Source organism: Echinops telfairi, unplaced genomic scaffold (assembly GCF_000313985.2).
Source record: "Echinops telfairi isolate 266 unplaced genomic scaffold, ASM31398v2 ScPeMD7_60;HRSCAF=208, whole genome shotgun sequence".
Taxonomy (NCBI): domain Eukaryota; kingdom Metazoa; phylum Chordata; class Mammalia; order Afrosoricida; family Tenrecidae; genus Echinops; species Echinops telfairi.
In genome coordinates, this window is record NW_022103958.1 from 42,773,215 (window position 1) to 42,795,944 (window position 22,730).

The window sequence follows — 22,730 nt, forward strand, 5'->3', positions numbered from 1 at the left end:
GGGGGAGAGGGGAAGAGGAAGAAAGGGGAGGGGAGACCCATCACAAGGTTGGATATATAGGTTCCCTGCCAGGGGGCAAATAGCAGAAAAGTGGGTGAAAGGAGACAACGGACAGTGTAAGACATGAAATAACAATAATAGATAATTGATCAAAGATTCATGAGGTGGGAAAGTGGGGAGGGGAAAAAAGAGCTGATAACAAGGGCTCAAGTGGAAATTGTTTGGAAATGTTGATGGCAACATGTGTACAAGTGTGCTTAATACTATTGAATGATGGATTGTTAAAAGACTTGTAAGAACCTCCCCAATGAAATGATTAATTTAAAAAAAGAGTACAGCTATCTTAATTCATACTAAAGCCATAATCATTTCATAATAATTTAGACTTTAACCAAACAAGTTTAAGACTTTTAAGAAAACGGTTAGCATCATTTAAAATTCAGGAAGTAATTCACATACCATAAAACTGACCATTTAAAAAGGGATACACTTCAAATTGCACAACTTTTAACATTTAAATTATATGGTTCATGAATCACATGCCAATAAAACTGGTAGACGGGAGATGCTTGCATCTGAGGTTTTTTTTTTAAAAAGGTATATATTCCAGTGGTTTTTAGTGCTGTCACAAGGTTATATAATGCAAAACATTTTAATCTTCCCCCAAGAGATTAACTAAATAGCAGTCACGCTATACCAACTAACAACTACTATTTATTTTCTATGGATTTGCTGAGTCTGAATACTTCTTAGAACTGAAATGATGCAAGATGGTCTTTTGTGTGACTTCTTAGCATCTTTTTTTAAAAAGCATCATGTTTTTAAGACTCACTCATATTTTGCCATGTAATTGAACACAATTTTTTTATTACCTGTAAGAAAAATGGCATCGGGGGTGGGGGGTGGTGTCATGTCTGACCTCCTCTGGCATTCAAGGCTGATTGTCACAAGGCAGAGGTCAGACATGCCTCTAGCCTTTCTACCTTGTTCTGATCACAACAATCCTTACCACAGCATACTACTGTTCAACTGGGTTTGATCATTCATTGCAGTGGCCACACAAAACTGAGACAATATGGTTATGAGTATTACTAGGGAATTTAACAGGTTACAATTCAGGTGAGAAAAGCTCATGATACATTTGCCCAGTCAGGACAGTCTCTTCTCTGCCATGCTCACGTGGCTTTTCTCTGGGCTCAGCCACTTGGCCTGGCTTCTGCCCTGCTTGGGTAATGTTACAAAGCAATTTTAGGGCTGGCAATAAATCCCTGCGGGCATGCTACTCTGCTTTAAGCAACCCAGGCCAAAGGCACTCAGCTCCCACTTGATAGGCCAGCAAAACTAACTTCGATGAAGTGCTGGCACCACACTCCATAATTCAGCTTCCTGCCCCAAAGCACTCAGCTTGTTCTGTGGGCTTGGAAGTACACGGCTTCATCTCATACCCTGGCTCCTCTTGTGTCAAAGCCACCTTCTGGATAAAGGACGTTCAATATATAGGGATCTGGGGGCCCAAAGGGCAGGATCCACTCCTAGCACGATGACATTCACAACTATAACAACCATTCACAGCTGAATCACATAATCCATTACCTTCCTCTACGTTCTTTCCTATTAGAAAAACCGAAGCTTATTTGATGGGTGCAGTGTTTTCCAAAGTGGGCTCTGGGGATGATTAGGGTGGTGGTAATATACTGGATTATTAGCTATAGTACAAAAAAAAAAATTTTTTTTTTAGTACAAAAAACTTTTAGGTATGGCAAGTTATTTTTTGAAAAGGGGCAGTAGGCCAAATAAACTATGAATGGGAGTAACAAAGGTTATGGCTAAAACAGCTAATAGTAAACTGCTATAATGTAGGCTTGCCAGGTAATATCTCATTGTATGAAGAATTATTTGGCTTGTTTCTTCCCTTTGACTATTATGAACAATGCTATTGTGAATATTCCTGTACAAGTTTCTTGTGGATGTTTTAATTTCTTTGGAGTCTAAACAAATATGGAATTATCAGGTTATGTACTCTGTCCAATCTCATGAAAAACTGCTGACTGTTCTCTGTAATAGATGCACACTACTTTACAATCTCACCAGCAATGGATGTTCTAACTTCACATCCTTACCAGTACTTTTCCGCTTTGATTATAGCCATTCTAAAAAGTGTTTAAGAAGCACTAGTGGCACTGTGGAGTAGGGATCAGTGGGATCGCTACCCATAGGTTTGTAGCTCAAGCCCACCAGTTGTCCAATGGGAGAAAGACAGGGCTGCTAACTCCCGTGTCTCAGAAACGGCACTACAGGGTCACTGAGTTCAGTGGACTCAATGGTGATGGGCCTGGACTTTTAGATTGTAGTTTCACCATGGTAATGATTTGCATCTCCCTAATGACTAATGATATGTTGAGATCCTTGGCTTATTTTAAAAACTGGGTCATTTTCTCATGAGCTCATTGTGTATCCTCAGAATCCTGGCACACTGTTGGGTTGTGTTGGATTGTTAGGTTGGTGGCTTAAACCCACCAGGTGCTCCTGTCATGACTTTTAGCCGTGGAACACCCTGTACAATACAGGTATCAGAAGCAATTCATTGGCAGTTTGATTTGGGGGTGTGGGGTGCTGAAGATCTTGGATATGAATAACTTAATCAAGTGATTTGCAATTCTTCACTATTTGCTATGTCCTTTAAAACACCAAGTTCAACTATATGCCTATTTTTCTTTTGTGTTGGTGTCTTAATAAATTGCCTAATCCAAAATCATGAAGATTAAAATAATCACAAAGATTTATGCCTTTGACCAATTTTAATTTTCAGAGAACCAAAGCTATGTATCAAGCTCCAGCTGTCACAGGTTTGCTTTGGTAGGTACAAAACTGCAACCTGTGCTTCCATGTATCCAGCTCTGTACCAACTGAAGATTCTCATTGTCTTGAACTGCCTGCATTTCCAAGTGACTTTAAGATCATTGTCATTATCCAAGAAAAATTTTTAGTTCTGTTAAATCTGTAGACCAACTGGGGGACATTGCCATCTAGAAACAAAATTGTATTTTTTAAAAAGTCTTCACTCTTTCAACAATCTTTTCTGGTTTCTACTGTAAGTTCTCCACGCTGCTGTAAACTGCTTTTCTAATTTCCCTGCTGACTAGGGACCATTTAGTTTTTGTATATTGATCACGTGGTCCTGCGATCTTGCTAAAGCAGTTGAGATTTTCTTAGGGGGAGGGAACAGGGTTGACAAGATTTTCTAGATACAAAATGAAATTAAAACTGGCCAGAGTGGAACCTCATGTAAATGATGAATACAAGTAGAACGGGCATCGCAATTTTGCCCTTGATCTCAAAGGCAAAGCTTCAGTCTTTCACCATTCAAGTACATTCACTGAGGTTTTAGTAGCTGCTCTGTATAAAGCGGAGAAACCTTTAGTTTGTTAAAAGGAATTTAAAAAAAGTCTGATGGGAAGTCTTTAAACATAGGGTTCAACTGTTGATTATTTCATTATGTGCACAACAGAAGCTATGAAATATCTAATATTTGTCAATCATGTCTAATTACTCTCAACAGCAATTCCAGACTCATTGGTAAATCCCAGGATTCATCGGGCAGCTGACTCACCTTTATCAGAACCGAACTGCTGAATTTTCTTCGATATAGGAATAACCCTATGAATACATGCCAGTCTTGATAAAGCAATACGTCGTTTGCTGTGGTGGACCTTAAAAGGCTGGTGGCATTCTTCTGTTCATTTATAACTTTATTTAAAATTTACGTATGGGTGCTGATTTCACCATGTAGACTAGCTAGCGCCCACACAACCAAGTCTGGAGTGGACACCTTAGGTGGCTGAGTTAAAGCCGGGTTTATCTTCTTTTGGAGAAGCGTAGTTAAATACTGTTTAAGCTGTTAACTTTCGCCTTTAATACTTACATGCGACTTAAATCTTAATTGTTAAGGCAATAATGAACAATGATTCCTGTATTCTTGAGGAGCCTTTTCTTCCTTGGGAATCTCAAAGACCACTTCAAAAACACTACATGTTTTTTGCCAGGTAGTATCCATGAACACCTTCTTTACTATGCTAAAATGCAGAGTACTATGTAATAAGGGTGGCCACGCTGAGAAAGGGCGGAGGGTAGACTTCAGCAAGGACTCTGATGTTTACCCATATTTAAATTATTACATAGAACAAAACTGACAGTTTTACAACTATGTTTTAATTAATTTTTGGTCATTCATTTTACAAACACTTATGGAATGCCTGCTGTTCTTAAGGCATTGTGCTAGATGTTCCCAAAGACACGGTTATAGTCATATTAATTAATACAATTCTCAGTGATTTTTATTTCTCTCCATGCTTGCTTCAGGGACTACATCCTGGGCTGAACAGCAGCTAGGGGCTGAGGTTGACCACACCGGCTCTGCACTCTGGTCTACTCCAGAGGTAAGCAGAGCAGCCACTATCTTGATGTGGTCGTGTAGATTGGCAGTGACCATTTTATCACCTGCAGAAAAAGATTAATTCCCTTTATATAATCATAAATGGATAGGCTGTATGGCTTTAGTTTACAAGAGTTAGTTTTAGGTTATTGTCTGCCATTAACAAAGACAAATAATGAAAGCACACATAATGGAATAAACTATAAATTAAAAAATAAGTTATAGGTTAGTAAGATAGTTGCAAACTTGGAAAAGTTGTGTTAAAAAAATCTATATGCAACTAATTACAAGTTTGTAAATACTCAAAACCTTTTCCAAAAGCCCTACAATGTTATCTAGAAATACTGACATATATAAGATCTATGACGATAATTTAACATTTAAAGAAATACTGAAAATAACTGAGGTATATATTTGATGTATTATAAACTAACTAGAAACTACCAGGTCTCATTTCAGGTTAGAACCTGTAAATGGAGATTAGTTTGGATTGTATGAGATAGAAGACAGTAAGACATGCCAAAATATTTTCTTTAAACATAATCTCAGCAAATGAGGATGTTCATACTATGCATGGGAATAACTAAAACCTTTATTACATAGGGCTTTCCATAAATAATGTAAAAGTTGGAATCATCAATTCAAGGAGTAGTGAAGTCTGAAGATTAAAAAAGCAGACCAGGTATTAAGGATTAAAAGATAGAGGAAGACAAAAATGTTTCTTCAATAGCACTAACTCATCTCCCCTCTGTACACAATGTTGTATCTATATAACTACTCTAATTTCATTTTATTGACTTCATGTAATAGTGGAGAGTCCCCTTGAACAACCTACACAAATGGTCTCCACTGGAGGGTGGGGTACAGGAAGAAGAGAAGCCCAGTTGAGTAACAGCTTTCACCCACACATTTTTAGACAATTCTTTTGGCCAAGATTTTAGTAGTAAATTCGTAAATCTAGGACATACCTTTATTACGTCAGTGTTAAAAAAAACCAAACAGTGCCAATAGTACTGGCTTAGTTATTGGTATACAAGAAAAACACAACACCAATGGGTTTTCTTAATTTTGCATTTTAAATATCATTATGTGCATTTGTTGCATTTTTACAGTTATAAATTTTCTGGTCTGTTTTGACAACAGCATTTAATAGTTTTGAATCCAGTAAGAGGAGATGTTTTCAATTAGAAACATTGTGTGTACATATTTATATAAAAAAATAACCCAACATATGACTGTTCTGATAGATTCTTAAGATCAATAAAGGCTATTTTTGAACATGCAGTTAGGAGAGGGGGAAGCAAGCCAACCTCTCTACACTGTCTTGTGCTGGCCTGTTTTTGCAGTGGTATCAATAGTGGTTTTGGGAGGGAACCATGTGCCTTCAGCCTATCTAGACGAAAAGATCAGATACCCCAATTAACATAAGGGGTAGTAGTAGCACAAGGGGTAGGGAAACGTGGGGGGTGGTGGGAGGGAAGGACTGGGCAGGCATTAAATGTCAAATTTTTAAGTGTGTAGTTCACACTTTCTAGGTACAGAATATAAACAGGCTAATGAAGGGGAAAAAATCCTATAATCAGGAAAAACTGTAATCAAATCAAGACATATTGGCCGAATTATTTTAATAGATTGCATATATAGATGTTTAGCCACTCTGATCGACTCTTTAAGAGTAGAACTTTATGTCCAATTTACATGCTTCAAATAAGACACATTTTTCTTATTTGTTACAGTAAGGTCATGTATCCAAATTTCCACTTGTACACTGAGCTTTAAGAACAAACAGAGGACATGAAGGGAGTTGCCATTTTTAGCAGCAATGAAATAATCACTAACCCCTTCGTACATACCGAATTCAAGTCACTATCAGAGGTGAGTGTACCACAAAGTCACCAGGTACAAAATTGCTAGTTCATTTTTAAATTAATAACTTGAAATTATCCCTGCCCCCCACCCCATTACATCCCTTCTTTTTATAAACAGCAAACATTTTGCTATTTTATACATAGGCTAGCAGGCTTGTTTCAATATGAAAGTGCTAATTCATTTACAGATTTTTTTAATTAGTTATGTAGTGCTACAATAAATGTCCAATAATCTACATAGGAACAATCTTTGATGGATGAAAATGATGAAGATTGAGTAAGGCTACCAGATTACCTTATCTTATTTACATATAAAGAAGATACCCAATGGTGAGGAAGAGACAGAAATCGGACAAATACTCATAAGGTGTAAAAATTACATCTACCTTTGAGCTTATACTGTAAATGAGACATTTTAAATAGTCCTGTAGCCCATGCCTATTTTTTCCTCAGAAAAAGAAAAGCTGCCTTCATGACATCCCCTCTTGCCGCAGATTTCCACAGTGTCATTTGAAGCTTCAGAGTCAGATTCTTAACGTTCTTCAAAAAACAAAGAAAATCCCCCCCTCCCTCTGTTTCCCACTTTCCCCCACAAAAATCCCTCTGGTTTCTTTTCCAGTGCCAGATTGCATGATCAGGTCCCCACATCCTGGGGTATTTCTGTCCAATCTATTGATCAATTAGGTTAGAGTAGATAACTTGAACCAGTTCTGGAACCACTACTAGGAGGAACACAAGCTCTTCACTACAAGCACACAACAGGAAAGAAAGTAACAACTCAATTCATCCCTGGTGCCGGGCCTCCAAAATTGAAAGAACTTGGCACAACTGGAGCACTGAATTTATATCCTCCATGCTTTTCAATCATTTTGGATTCTAGAAAACAAACGAAGTGCAGTTTTATTAGGGCATTCAACCAAAATGCTTTACTACTTTAAGGAGCTAAACCCACTGCATAACCACCAGGAAGCTCAAGATGACACATTCTTCTCCCTACATAATGTAAGTGGCTCGTTTGTTCCTTATGCAATACTTATGCAAGAGAACTCTCCTACAGCATGACACACACTTCTTAGCCAACCTCCACTTTCTATTGAACATTTTAAGCTAATAGGATCCCCTCTCCAAAGGGCTATTCCGAAACATAGACTAAAATTACAGAAAGCACTGCTGTAACACATTTCAATTCTTCATGAAGTCTTTCAGAACAGAATCAATTTCTATTACCTATAAAAACGATTATAAAGTTACTAATTGCATAAAAGACGGTTTGGGTCAATAACATACCATGGGCTGCTCTTCTTTGATCTGCCAGAGTTGCTATATCCTGTAACTGTTTCCTTTGCTCCTCATTAAGACCATGAGTCAGAGCCTGATACCACACTGGATTACGATTTTGAATAGCTTTCATAAAGAAAATAGAGGAATAAAAAAAGCAATTAAGCACAGAATTTTCTTTCTTAATAAATATATTGTGTGGGGTACACTCCTATCAAAATTTCTTTGCTAGGTGCCAGTCAGCTCCAACCCATAGCAATGCTATGTACAACAGAAGGGCACACTGCACAGTCCTATACCATCCTCATAATTGTTCCTTCCTATGCCTGAACCCACTGATGCAGCCATAGGTTCAGTCCATCTCACCGAGGGGAGAACCTTTGTCATTATCGTCGCCCCTCCACTTTACCAAACATGAATGATGTTCTCCTCGAGGGACTGGTCTCTCCTGACAACAAAACCAATGCATGTCAGATGAATTCTTGCCATCCTTGCCTTTAAGAAGCACTCTAGCCTTAGTTCTTCCAATACAAATCGCTCTGCCCTTTCAGTTCTTTCAAAATCTATCTCGGTAGCACTCACAATTTTTGCAAGTCTCCCATACATGTGAATACTTACACATATATACTAGGCACAAATGACAAAATTATGTCTTGGGAAATTTCCAGAAATGACTGGAGTTGGCAATCTACAGCATTCTGAGACTTACATTTGATATTTGTATAAAAATCATAAGCAATGTTTAAGTCATGAATTGAGTTTGGCCAAATGCCAGTAAAACAGATCATGGGAAACTGCTTTTGCTCTCTGCCAGTTGGTGGCCAACCCCGAGCCTGTTGGCAGTGTGCAAGCCATGGAGCTGTCTTTCTCCTGCCTGATTTGCCACACCTGAAAAATGCACCAGTTCTCTGCACTGGAGAACAGTGTTTTTTTTTCAGCAAAGGATTCCTGCCCACAAGAGAAGCTGTTGCTGGGAATTAAACCTCTGCTGTTGGTAGGGACCCAAGACCATGACATACAATAAATGCCCTGCCTACTCAATAAACCTACTGAAACACATACATGTATTACTTTTCCATAGCATAGGTTTACATTATTCACTTCCCCAAATATACAACTCAGTCTTTAAAATAAAAAGGGAGAGGGGGAGGGAAAGAGGAGTAGATACATGATGCATATAGCTGTTAATTCTGATCATAATTCTGTAGTTCATATAAATATTTATTTCTTTATGTGTGAATGTTCCCTATTACTATGTTTCGGCAAAAAAATTATTCACAGAAAAAGAATTGAGAATGCAAACAGATTTACCAAGAATATGGGGATGGGGTAGAGGGGGGAGACAATTTCTACTAAATGTTTTGCTTACTGTTCATGGGCTCTCTTTAAAATAAAGTACCCTTTACACACAACTATGTATTTAAATCTGCAAATAATAATAGAACAGACAGTAATTCTTGGCATCTAAATAAATTAACATGAAGCGCAGAAATAGTTCTGGTTATTAAAACTTCTTTGTAAGGGGCTTGAGGAACTAAAGCATTGAAAATAGAATTTGTTACTCTAAATAAAAGTTCCTGATTGATTGAGACAGATGAAGAACGATGGGTAGTTTTAGGGGACGAGAGGATATAATGAAGAAAGTTAAGTTTGATTTCTTAAGCTGAATAATGCAACAAATGCATTGTTTGTTTAAATGACACCTAGCACGTCTATAGCCACAACAGTAACACATTCCAGGAGTAATTTACAACTACTTAGGAGTACATAACTGTGAAAAAAGAAATAAAAAGATAATAGGAAAAAAAATCATACTGAAGGAAAAAAGCTTTGGAGACTGCCAAACGGTAACCAGATTAGACTGGGAATGGGTGTTAATTTTGGTAACCCACAAGAGGGAAAAGAGTGATCAAGGAGATGACTGTAAACTTTTTTGGGGGGTGGGGTGTTGATTAATTTAAACTGTTGAAATAAAAGTTGACCTGAAATGCAATCCTCAGCCAAATTTAATGAAAAGCGAAAGAAAAAGTGACAAGTTATTTTTTTTCATGAACTATTTGACATTAAAAAAAACCCCACAAAACTTAAATGGTCTGAAGCTCAGAATTTTGTTTATGCCTAAAGTGCTAAATTGATAAGGACACCAGATATAGTGGGTTAATGTGCCATAAAAAACACAGGCGCAGTGGGAGTGAAGGGATTTCAAGACAATGAATGATACGTGTTAAAAAACAAAAAAAAGTCTAGCTGTCACTGTATAAATTATTAATATGTCTGGCTTAAAATTTACAAATGTAATAAAAGAATAGAAATGGGTGAAAATAGTCTCTACAGCAACAATAGGAATGATTTTGGTTATCAAACTATATTCTAGGTTTGGGTTTGATATCCTTTCATTGTGTTAGAGGTAGCCAAAAAAATTATTGGTTCAATAAAAAAGATTCAAATTAACTCTTTGAATTATATATACCAAATTGACTTACTTTGAAATATAGCTTTAAATATCTGATACTCATCAACAGGGTTATCTTCATCATCAATGATTGTGGAATAACCTTCTAGAGCAGTCTCCTCAGCATCATCTTCTTCCCAATCTTCATCATCACCATCTTCACCTGCTTGCTTAGCTAGAATCTCCAAATATTCCTGCCCATCTTCATCAATATCATCTTCATCACTTCCTAGTTCCTCTGCAAAGCCGTAGTAGGTACTGTTGTTAATACTGACATAGTGTGCTTGCTACTCAGACATTAGAAATCACAACTGAATAAATGCAAGGAAGAGTACAAGAGGAGGGTGTTAAACACATACGGAGCAATTGAAACTTAAGATTCTCATGGAAGTACATGAAACTCAACCATGATTGACGGCATTCTTAAAAACTAGGATTGATTAAAGATTATTAGAGTCAGTCCTAGGAATGCTCTGGGCCTTCAGGTATAAAACAAACCAACAACTTTAGTGGTTGCAATATTTCATCAACCTTTTAAATCACTTTATAATTTGGCTAATCTACAATGTCTTATAAATCAAACTTATTAGACAACACATAATTAGTAATTATATAGTATTTTGTATACTTATGTTTTAGTGCTAATACTGTAGATCCAGAAGCATTAAAACCCGTAAATCTTAAAATAATTTGTATGGTGGTAATTAACAAATTAATTCTTTAATATTACCGTATCAAGCACTCCAATGCAGGTCAAATATGTCCTAAGTTAAAGCCTCTCAAACAATTGTCGACCTACTTCTATTACAGTGATGTAAATCATACACATGCACAGCGAATAGCTACATTAGTAACATCCATATGAAGTCATCTCATTTATCTATCTGTAGTGCTATGTATGTTCACAATGAGCACATCTACATAGGCTGTGTTAATAGATGCATAGAACCATTCCTGCTTTCATGGAGCTTACACTGTCAAGGGAAGATAATGTTCCTAGAATAAATAATGAAGACTTCTTTTGGGGAGACAGGCTACAAAATATGTTCACTCCAGGTTATTTCTTAATGGCTAAGCTTGGGTTGTTTCTGCCATAAGACCCTTACCGGTTTCATCATCATCTTCAGCTTCATCATCATCATCACTATCATTCTCGTGTTCAGCATGGCAGGCATATGCTCTTTTTAATCCATTAAATAAAAGAATAAAAGCTGGCAAAATCTGTCCAGAAACCTGATTTAAAACTTGTGGTATCTGTTCCATATCAATAAGAGCACATAGTCCTAGAACACACATCTTTCTGTCGTGAAGTCTAAAAAGAAAAGAGATCTTTATTTTCCCTTTCCTCTTTGAATAAGCAGAGTTTCTCAAAATGTTTAAGTAGTAAGCAAAGGCACAATGCATATCACTTACCCCAAAAAACAATCAACATCATTTAGCCATTGTGTAATAAAATGATTTGTAACTGGTTCAACATTGTTAGGAAACCGAAGATTTTCTAAAGTATTGAGCAGTAGATGAGGATTATAATATAAAGCTGCAATAGCAACTTGCAGGCACATTGTTCGAAGTTCACTTGTCTTAACCTCTCTGGTTAGTCGTTCTAAAGCAGCTTCCACAAATAAGGGAATGCACTGTAAAGACAAGTAGCAAAATATTCCAAAATTGTAATCAACAGTATTTAATGTGTGTGTGTGTATTCACAGCAACTACATGAATTCTGACTCAAGGTGACCCTTGTGTTTTAAAGCATGAGTTGAGTGCTAATGTTTTTAATCACCCTAATCTTAAGGGATCGGATTGATCACCAGGCCTTTCTTCTGTAGGACCATGGGGTAGATTTAAGCCACCAACTTCAGGGCAGGAATTGACAATGCATTACTTGCACTACTTGCCCATACCCACGGTTGCCTCGACTAAACCTTAGCCTCATTTACTGCGTCATGATTCAGATTTGATTCAATCATGTTAAACATTGGAATGGGAAATCTGGTTGTAAAGAAAGTCAGATCTTCACTAAGAAGGTCTTACCATGACAAAAATAATAAAACCACAGCATTCTTGTTGCAATTGAGCCTGGGCGTGCAAAAACTAGTGTTATTTTATTACCATGATATAATTTGCTCAACATTATCTGTCTAAATCTTACCAGCAACAAATTCATACCCATTAAATATAACTTTTACTATATTTTGGTTGAAACTTTAAAGCAATTAAAAATCTGATTGTTAAAATAGTTTCACAGTAGCCAAGACATACAAAATATTTAACAAGAATAAAATAATTGCCTTTCTGAATCTAATACAAATCAACAATACTTAGCCACATTGACCTGGTCGATGCCACGCCCTTTACACTGTAGAATGACGACTTCTAATAATTTTGCTGCATGACACTCTGCATCTTCTCCTGCAACTCCTGTGAGAACCTGATTAAAATTGAACATAAAAATTGAACGTAAAATTGCAATGAGTTTTCACAAAACCTTTATAATCCAAGTACATAAAAAGCATATTCCCCTGCCTGTATCCACCATAACATATTCTAATTAATACGAACGCAAAATGATTGAATATAAAGACAATAGTTCAATGAACCTGTGAGGGCTTGAAGTCGTCAATCCTTTGTCATAGCCCAGCTTTCTATTTCTAACAGCTTGAGACACATAATCAAAGAAGCTACCCTGCAGTGTGCTCTTTTGGCTTATTGCATGCTAACAATCATTGACTTATCACAAATCAGAATTACAACAAAGACAATAGCAAAAACACCTCACTTTTCTCAGGAGAATCTGGCCCTTTTATGTATAAAACTTAAATGACCTAAAAGGAAGTGACTTACCTTTTTGCACATACTGTATATCATCTCAAGATACTTTGTATCAGACAGAAGAGTGTCTGTATCAACTGTTACATAATTGTGAAGCAGAGGCATCATATCTGTATTTAAAAAAACCATCAGTTATAACCTTAACTTATATAAAAATTGCTGCAGAAAAGCAAACTGATAATTTTTCCTATAACATTTCCTTTAAAATAGTGTTCATTTACAAGGGGAATTTAAAACGGTGAGAAACAGGAATGAAAATAAAATGAATTTTCCCAAGGCTCCTCAAGTTAAGTAAATTAGAAATGAACCTATTATTAAAGCTAATTCTTTTATTTTTAATAATTAAAATATAAAGATTACTACATTGTTGCATAACGGCCAAGCCACTGACAAGTATGGCACAGTCAAGTAGATATGAAACCTTAACCACTATAATAGACAAATTGCTACTGGTAAGTAATTCAAGCAAGAGTTTGGATGAACATACTAAAATATTTGTTCAAATAATGTGCTACAAAGAAACCAAAATAAGGGCAAGGAGAATCCATTAAGTGTTTTCACTCTGATTTTTACCTGTGAAATAATCAAAGCCATCTTGCTGAAAGACCTCAAATACCAGTGGTAGGAGTTGCCACATCTGTGGAGATACCTGTTGACATGTCAAACTATGTGCTAAAGAGAAGATCTCTTCATAGAATTCTGAAAGAGAATGTCATTAGAACAATGTGTGCTCATGTAAAACAAAGAAAAAATTCTCAGTACAAACAGAGATATATACCTAAGACATGCTGTTGTAAAACAGTACCAATGACCTGTAAGCAGATTCCCTCAAGTTGCTGGGTTATCTAAAAGAAAAAACAAAATATAATGAAGCAGTTGTCCCTGCATTTAAAGTAGAAAAGTGTTATTAAAAAAGTAAACTTTTTGTTCTTACATTTGCATATTATGAAATCAGCAGCCAATTTAATAAAGTAACCATTTTTATAACCAGACACTCACTAGTGTGTTACCAAAAAAAGACTTAATAAATGCATTATAGAGAAGCATCATTATATAAACGTAAAATTATAAAACCATGCCTGAAAAGTATTACAATTTTCAAAGACTAATGATAGATCGATTATGTGAAAATATTAATGCAGGACAAACCAGAGTGATTTGAACTGACAGAAAATCTTCAATTTTTATTATAGTTCTTAAATTAGATCTCAACCACCTGAAGTTTATAATGCTTTTTAAAATCATTTTATCGGGGGCTCGTACAACTCCTATCACAATCCATACATACATCCATTGTGTCAAGCACATTTGTTGTCATCATCATTCTCAAAATAGTTGCTTTCTACTTGAGCCTTTGGTATCAGCTCATTTTTCCCCTCCCTCATGAGCCCATGATAATTTGCAAATTATTAATTTGTCATGTCTTATACTTTTTAAAGCATAAATCAAACTCAGCAATCAGATCTATAAGAACATCCATTTGAAATACACAGTACTAAATACAATTTCAACTCATCTACTAGGAAAATAGAGTAAAAATAGGATTTCTCATAGTTTCTACTGATCTATTCCAATGCTACCTTATAATACAAAAATATATTACTAGTAGTGTCTTTTCGAAAAAAAGGACACCGAAGATCTGAAAACATAAAAATCACACATTATCAAGGAATGATCTCCATTGTTACTTCTAGGGGAAGAAACACAAAGTGGTATTTTAAGAGTTCCAATTACATTATCTATAATGTTTTTTTCTGTTTCAAATGAACCAAGTCTAAAGCAAATGTTGCAAAAATGTTAAATTATGTGGTCATTCACCCGGGATCTGATGTTATAAGGAAGAGTATTGGAAAATGGATTACGGCAGATGTAGTTGGGTTAAAATTCAGCAATTCATCATTGGATTTTCTTTTTGATATATCTTAAAGTTGTTCTAGTTTTTACTATATTTTTTCTTTTTGAGTGAAGTTTTCCTCTAATTTTACTTTTTTTCTGTTTTTGGTATATGAAATCCAGGATAGGGGAATATATAGACAGTAACTACATGGACAGAGATATTTGGGAAAAATATGGGGTATTAACATAGTATAAGAAATAAAATGTTCTAAAATTGATTACACAACACTTGTTGAAATGATTGAACTAGTGAATTAGATACTATGTAGATTAAGTCCCAGTAAAACGTTTCTTTTTAAATAAAGACATTCATAATGTTCTGTTCCTTACACTTTTTGGCATGTTTTACTTTTCTTCTTTTGGGGGGTGGAGGAGGAAGGGCAGTTCTCTTTATTGCTCTGGGGCGAGGGGTGCTCAGAAGTACTTGGTGGGCTAATTCTGCTTTACCATCATGGGCTTCTGGCTGCGTAGAATGCTGCTAGCTTTGCAGATGGGAGCCATGTATATGTTGGGGCATTTTTGTTAATGGTGGTCTGCAAGTAGGAGGCAGCCAGGTTCCATTGACACAACCTCTGCTTCAGGACCACCATACCACTCCCTTGCCATCAGTGGCCCACTAGATCTTACAGTTAATCAGCCCATGTAGGAGGAGTTGTGAACTTCCAGGTTATTTGGCTCAGTGCTTTACATCTGCTTGTTCCCTTCATCAGGAAACTGGAACAGGCCCACATGACCATCCATTGCAAATGCACAAACATGATGGCAGTTGTGGAGACAGCTAACATTTCCTTTTCCAAAATCCATAATTATAAGAATCTTTCCAAAACACTAAAGGAAAACTACTAGAAATGTGTACAGTGAACCCTTGCCACTTCGCGCTTTGACTTCCGCGGCTTCACTCTATCGCGGTTTTTGCGTAACAGCGCATGCTCTGTCATTACTGCCACTGATTGGCTCATACTGTACATGCTTCTGTCTGCATCGCTACGTATCGGAGCTACGTATCAGATGCATTTTTGCTTTTGTACAGTGTGCTGTAATTGTTTGCGATTTTTAAGAAATTTTATCTAAGCCCTATGATGGCTCCTAAACGAGCTTCTTCTTCTAAGCCTTCTGACAATAAAAATAAGCGCCAGAGGAAGATGCTCACCATCCAGGAAAAGGTAAAACTTTTGGATATGATCAAAGTGGCAAGAAAATCGTGGAGGTTGCACGCCATTTCGACTTGAATGAGTTTTCCATTCGCTCCATCCGTAAGAGGAAAAAAACACCCGTGCTATGGCTACTTCCACTTTCAACAAGGAAGCAAAGCGCATCGTGACAAGTCGTAATAAGTTCATAGTAAAAACAGAGTCTGTCCTAGCCGTTTGGATCATTGTAATGTCCAAAATGTTTTACTGTATTTTCCCTTTTTCGTTTAATAAATTGGGTAATACGAGTGTAATGGTGACTAAAGGGTGTTTTTTCATGACCTCTATGCTCTAACTATGAAAATATTTTATTTACAAATAAGGAATCCTACTTCGCGGAATTTCATTTATCACGGTAGGGTCTAGAACTGATTAACCGCGATAAACGAGGGTTCACTGTATTCCAAAGAAATCAAGAGGCTCTGTGTAAAGAGAAGTCAAAGTTCCATTTGTGCTCCAGAAAGTAAGATGTTTATGAAGTGCCAACCTTTATCTTAGAATAGTACAATCCAACGTGCCTGAGATGACCAGCTATATAAGTAAGGGTGCTCCAAAAACAAAAAGTACATGGTAAACCAGTTTGAATATCTCATAAACCTATACAACATGTAGTAATTTTCTTACCTCTTTATGATCTTCAACTACACTAAGAAGTGTATCAATTGTATTCAGGATTCCCATAGCAGTCACTGCTTTGTCATCACTTCCCTCTTCATCTGGCCCAGTTTGGATTACTTGATTAAACGTCATTGCCTGGATTAAGAGAATATAACTTACGTTGGTTTATTAATCATGTTCTCACTAGCATAGCAAAGCAATTCAATTTTACCAAATTATTCGCTATAATTTATTAATAAAGACTCCATGAACATAAAACCCAACCCCAAACGTGTGCTTTCTTCATAAAAATCGCTGTGAGTCCACTGTTGAAGCCACTATGTCAATCCACCATCTCCCTGAGGACATTCTTTTTACTGACAACATTTAATAAATATGCTGCTCCTTTTCCCAGCCTTAGCATCCTTTCTTCCATCAAGCATCTGCTGTAGTTCTTACAAGACAGATGTGTCGTTGTATACTATCAAGTTGTCTCTAACTCGTACGAACCCTATGTACAACAGAATGAAACACTGCCTGGTCCTGTATCATCATCCTAATTGTTATGGTTGACCCCATTGTTACAGCTACTTGTTGAGGACCTTCCTCTTTTGCACTGCTCCTTTATTTTACCTAGCATGATGTCCTTCTCCGGGAGCTGGTCTCTATTGACAACATATTCAAAATACGTGAAACAAAGTCCTGGCATCCTTGACTCTAAGAAGCATTCTAGTCATGCTTCTTTCACACAGATTTGTTTATTCTTCTGACTGTACAGAAGAGCCCTGGGTGGTTTAATGGCTATGAGTTGGGCTGCTAATCCATAAAGTCAGCAGTTCAAAACCACTAGCTGCTCCGTGGGACAAAGATGAGGCTGTCTATTGCCCTAAAGCAGTGGCTCTCAACCTGTGGGTCGCAACCCCTCTGGGAGTCGAACAACCCTTTTACAGGGGTTGCCCGATTCATAACAGTAGCAAAATTATAATTATGAAGTAGCAATGAAAACAATTCTAGGGTTGGGGGGTCACTACAACATGAGAAACTGTATGAAAGGGCCGCGGCATCAGGAAGGTTGAGAACCAATGCCATAAAGAGTTAAAACCCCACATGAGCAGGCCCACCCTGTTCTACAGGGTCACTATTCATTGGCATTGACTTGATGACAATAATCTGTTTTTTTGTTTTTGCAGTCCATGGTATTCTTTACCAGCACCATACATAAAATGCATCAATTCTGCAGCCTTCCTTTTTCAAAGTCCAACTTTCACCAAGCACAGGAGGCAAATGAAAATACCAGGCTTCGTTCAGGTGCACTTAAGTCTACAAAGTAATACTTTATCTTTTCTTAGGCATATTTACCCAACAAAATGTGTCATTTAATCTCAACTGCTAGTTCTATGACAACTGATTGTGGACTCAATCAAGATGAAATCCTTGACAATTTCAATCTTTTCTCCATTTATCATGATTGTACCTAGGGTTCCAGTTGTAGATATCTTTTTTACAAGTTATAATCCAAACTGAAAACCGTAATCCTAGATCTGTTTCTTATGCTAAGGCATAATCCTAACTCAAGTCTTCAATCCTCACCACTGTTTCTTTTATACTTTCAACAAAACAGGTCATGTCATATACATACTTTGGGCCGTCTTCCTCCAATTCTAATACCTTTTTCCTCTTGTAGTCCAGACTTCTCAAACTAAGTATGGTCAAAGGATATAACACTGATGCGTGCTTCCTGAATTTAAACCAAACAGCATTTCCTTTGTTCTGTTCAAACGACTGCCTCTTTTGGTCCACATAAGCAAAAGTGTTCTGATACTTACATGTCCCACAAGATGCCTTTGCCAAGTCAATAAAAAAATATAGGCAAACATTTCTGGTATTCTCTCCTGTTAAGGAACATCCACCTTAGTATCAGCAGTAATATACCCGGTTCTAGTCATCTTCTGAATCTGGCTTACATTTCTAGCAGTTGTCTGTTGCTACATGACTGCAACCTTTTTTAAACTATCCAAAACAAAATTTTACTTGAGCGTGATATTGTGTCTGTCCAATAATTTCCTACCCTCGTATTTGGAATTGTTTTCCACCAATGCCTTCAGTGCAACTTGGATGGTTTTCTTTATTGCCACTGGTTCTTTGTTGTAAGCTTCCTTCACAAACGGCCCAACACTGATCAGTCTCTTTGATAACGATGCCTCTGTCAATTCCATTTTCTTTTGATGCTTTTCAAAACTTATTCCCCTAAATCCTTCATTATTGAAACTCCTGACTTATATAAATTTTTTCTTCAACTCTCAGCACTAGAAATGCTGGGTGTATTGTCCCCTTGTGGTTTTTACTTTAGTAGGTTTATATTTCATTACAATATTTTGTCTTCTCAAGTCACCATTTCACAACAGTTGCATTATTTTAGGTTATCATTACTTTACTCCTCTTGATTTTCTTCATCTTCAGCCTGGATTTGCATAAGAAAAATCAATGGTTTGCTCCAGCCAGTCTCTGGGCCCCTGAAACGGATTTGTTTTCATTGTTTCTCTCCAAAACTGTGGTAGATTTGATTCCTACATATCCCATTTGAAGGAATCCAGATGCAGACAGGCCTCCAGGCACTTGAGGCAGTCAAATCCTCGGGGAAGCAGACTGTTTCTCCTTTCCTTTCTCCCCCCATAGTGGCTGTTGGGTTTAAGCCCTCTCATTTTTTGTTAGTAGACCGCCACTGAGCACCAGCTCACCTCACCTTTAAATGTACTCATCCACTACAAAATTAGCTGTCGACGTTTATTCTTAAAGTATAGCACTTTATCTTATAACTATAGCTAACAGCCTTTTATATTGACAAAAGTGAATAGAAATTGCATCGAGTAAATCTCTATCCAGGGACTATGAATTTTAACTGCAGGATATACGTTTATAATTTTCATTGCCCTTAAGTAATGTAAACTGCCAATTCTCAGCAAGTTAGGGTTAGGTGCAGTAACAGTTTGCCATTTACCATAAAGTGAAGAAAACTGAGTAAATAAAGTTCCATTATAAAATGAAATAACAAATTATGTTTAAATAAATTCATGACAACTTCAATTTTAAAGAGGTCCAAATTATCTCAGCAAACTACACAAACAGCCACATTACAGCATGAGGCAATAATTAAAAACATGAACAGAGACAGACAGTCCAAGTTTGAAGAGCAAGCCTGCCTCTTACTCACCTTGGCAAGTTTTTGATGCCTTTTTGTGCCTCATTTTCTCTGCAAAATAAGACTATTCCTCAAATATGAAGAATAAATTAGATCTATGTGTCCAACGCTTAAAATACTTGCCAGAGAGTAAATAGTGTTATTTGCTATATGGTAAGTTATGCAAACACTTGTCACACAATGGGGGAAAAATACTGAATGGTAAACAAAAACAAGTAAATAAATGAATCAAGCAACATACCAAATGCTGTGTCATTTCTACTGCAATAGGAGTAACTTCTTCACTATATTCACAGATCATTTTCTGAATTACATTTGTAAGATCATCATTTTCTGTTTCTCTTATAATATGAAGAAGAGCCTGCATTACAGGTCTAATGAAGGGTGTGATGTATTCTTTAGCTGTAAAGGAAAAACCAACACATATTGGCCACGGCTTATCAAGATGTGAAACCACCACCAGTGTGAAAATATACTTGCACCAAAAGGGGCGAGATGAAGTGCCAGACTATGATGGCTCCCCGCCTAAGTCTATGCAAGAACAGCCCACCATTTCTGGTTGAGAAAAACCTTTACCTTTTTCTTGATTGCTGATCAGCACCTGAAGTGCAATAGCAGCTTCCACTTTCACCGGCATTTCCCTATCATCTATCAAACATCTTCTGGTCAGTTCTAAGGCTGTTTGAAGGTTTTGGTCACTTTTGAACTTTACTTCACAAAAATAATGTAGGACCCAGCAAGCCTTTAAAAAAATAAAGTGAGTTACTATACACACACATGAATTTTCCATAAGTAATGCTCTGTAGCAAGACTATGTATGTACGGGAGTTTGGAGGCTGGCCAGTGGCGAATGTGTCCAAAGAGACAGCACTAGACCAGTACTATGATCCCAAGTTACTCTATGGCTGCAGAGTATTTGTGTGGGCAGCAAGATCTGAATGTAAAACACAAACAGATACTGCTACCAGACATAGATGAAAACTATGCACACATTACAGCAGCCAGTTAATGATTGACATTAAACAAAAGTCTAAACTAAAATGCAGGTAGTTCCCAGAGCTTAAAGGAGAGTCAATTGTAACAGGGAGTTACTGATATTTATTGGTAAGTTAGAAAAAGGTATTAATATAGCTACTGAAGGGGACAATGATGGAGTTTGAGGGATTAATCATTTCAAAGCCAGGATCAATTTACATAGCATTAAAGGACATGCTTGTAAGTTCTTAACCTGGGGACACTTAACATTTCAATATAAAAGCCTATCTAAGCCACTGATTACATGATGTATAGACTACTACTAATAAACATACCCTTGCTCTCATGTATCCTAGTTCACTGCTGAAGAGTGGAAATACATGATTCTGCAACATATATTCCATCTGATCTTTGTAAATCTTTTTCTGTAAATAGAAACAGCATTTTTTTAATATAATCATTTCAAGTTCTTAAGCAATACATTTATGTATGTTTATAAATAGGATACAAAACCAGTACTACTCTAGAACTTTACTATAAAAACCGTTTGGTTGCCTCATTTAGATCCTTTTATATCGTATTATTACACAACAATTACATCACGTCTTCATAGCAATTGTAGTTTAGTAAGGTAAATGTAATTAACTTTTCTATCTCAAAAATCTTTCATAATAAAAAAAAACCTCTGATAAGTCTTAAACATAACTGAACTTGAAAAAACACTCACTTTCACAGTAATAAACCGATAACTAAAAAAGATATCCTATTAAATCTTCAAGTAGTATATTTTCTCAATGAGAACGCACTTTTAAGTTTATATTTTGGATTAACTTCTGAACCAACATTAAAATGATATAAACAAACTGGAGAAGACAGAAGAGGTACAATTTAATCCAATATGGAATCCAGAACTAGATCATGGATGAGGAAAAACAGTAGTAGAAAATACCGTTAAATAAAAAGCCTTAAGGGAGACATTGGACAGGGCAGTATATGACAAAATAATAATTTATAAATTATCAAGAGCTCATGAGGGAGGGGAAATAGGGAGGGAGTGGTAGAAAATGAGGACCTGATGCCAGGGATTTAAGTGGAGAGCAAATGTTTTGAGAATGATGAGGGCAATGAATGTACAAATGTGCTTTACACAACTGATGTATGTATAGATTGTGATAAAAGTTGTGTGAGCCCCTAATAAAATGATTAAAAAATATAATTTTTTAAAAGGTTGGAAAAAAAAAAGAGTTGTAAGAGCCCGAGTCCTCAAGAAAATGATCTTAAAAAAAAAACAAAAAAAAACTTAAAACAAAAAACTTAAAATCTGTGCCTGAGTTGTATTCTATCAATAGCCTGATTTTAAGAATTTTACCATGTCTGTGAAAGTGCAAGTATCATAGGAAGCTATGCTAAGAGTTAAGAGGAACTATCAACAGAAAAGGAAAAGGAACTACTTGTTAAAAACAGATTTTTCTCTAAGACTATGATTATTTAAAATTTGTTAAATAGTTTCATAATGAACTTCTGCTAATTTAGGATGGCTACTGATTTTGCAAATAGAAAGATTGGAAGTTGGAGCCCACTTAACTGCTCTGTGTGAGAAAGACTTGATGGTCTGGTTTCACACAGTTGGAATTCAGTCAACTGATGCTACATCTACACATACCAAAGAACTCATTCAATAGCTCTGTGCTTCAGTACTCCAGATAATAATTACATTACCTTTAATTTATATATTATAAATAGTGGGCATAGTAGACAAGTGTGAAAAAGATAGGTGCAAGATAAATAATAAAATAGGGGTAAATTCTATGGACCAGTCTATGGGTCAAAGTTCCTGGTAGTGTAAAGTTATTATTACTAACTTGAGTTTTATCCATAGTGCTGTACTTGTATACTGTGTTCAACACTACAATAGTTTCTATGGCATTTTTCTCAAGCAGGAAACAAAATTTCACAGCCGCATGCTGTTCTCTTAAATTGGCCCACACACACACACAAAAACCCCGAAGTTCAA

The 22,730-nt window shown here is 36.4% G+C and overlaps 1 protein-coding gene and 1 non-coding gene across 3 annotated transcripts in view; both read right to left on the reverse strand.

Moving 5' to 3' along the window:
- Window positions 1-4,187: 4,187 nt before the first annotated feature.
- Window positions 4,188-22,730, reverse strand: part of IPO7 (importin 7) — a 46,106-nt gene continuing 27,563 nt past the window's right edge. Inside the window, exons 13-25 of one of the 2 annotated variants that reach the window (XM_045290887.1) lie at window positions 21,052-21,141; window positions 20,318-20,483; window positions 19,983-20,143; window positions 16,570-16,698; window positions 13,638-13,704; window positions 13,433-13,558; window positions 12,872-12,969; window positions 12,363-12,458; window positions 11,444-11,664; window positions 11,137-11,342; window positions 10,062-10,268; window positions 7,588-7,704; window positions 4,188-4,497 (exon numbers count right to left, since the gene is read on the reverse strand). In XM_045290887.1, coding sequence (XP_045146822.1) covers window positions 4,325-4,497; window positions 7,588-7,704; window positions 10,062-10,268; window positions 11,137-11,342; window positions 11,444-11,664; window positions 12,363-12,458; window positions 12,872-12,969; window positions 13,433-13,558; window positions 13,638-13,704; window positions 16,570-16,698; window positions 19,983-20,143; window positions 20,318-20,483; window positions 21,052-21,141 — 1,857 coding nt within the window. In that variant the 3' untranslated portion in view covers window positions 4,188-4,324. Of the gene's footprint in view, window positions 4,498-5,002; window positions 7,177-7,587; window positions 7,705-10,061; window positions 10,269-11,136; window positions 11,343-11,443; window positions 11,665-12,362; window positions 12,459-12,871; window positions 12,970-13,432; window positions 13,559-13,637; window positions 13,705-16,569; window positions 16,699-19,982; window positions 20,144-20,317; window positions 20,484-21,051; window positions 21,142-22,730 lie in introns of those variants that run through there. The other variant, XM_004711544.3, reaches the window with a different exon arrangement.
- LOC115869883 lies at window positions 20,557-20,740 on the reverse strand. The gene has a single exon (XR_004046410.1). It is a non-coding gene; the product is annotated as a small nucleolar RNA SNORA23 (small nucleolar RNA).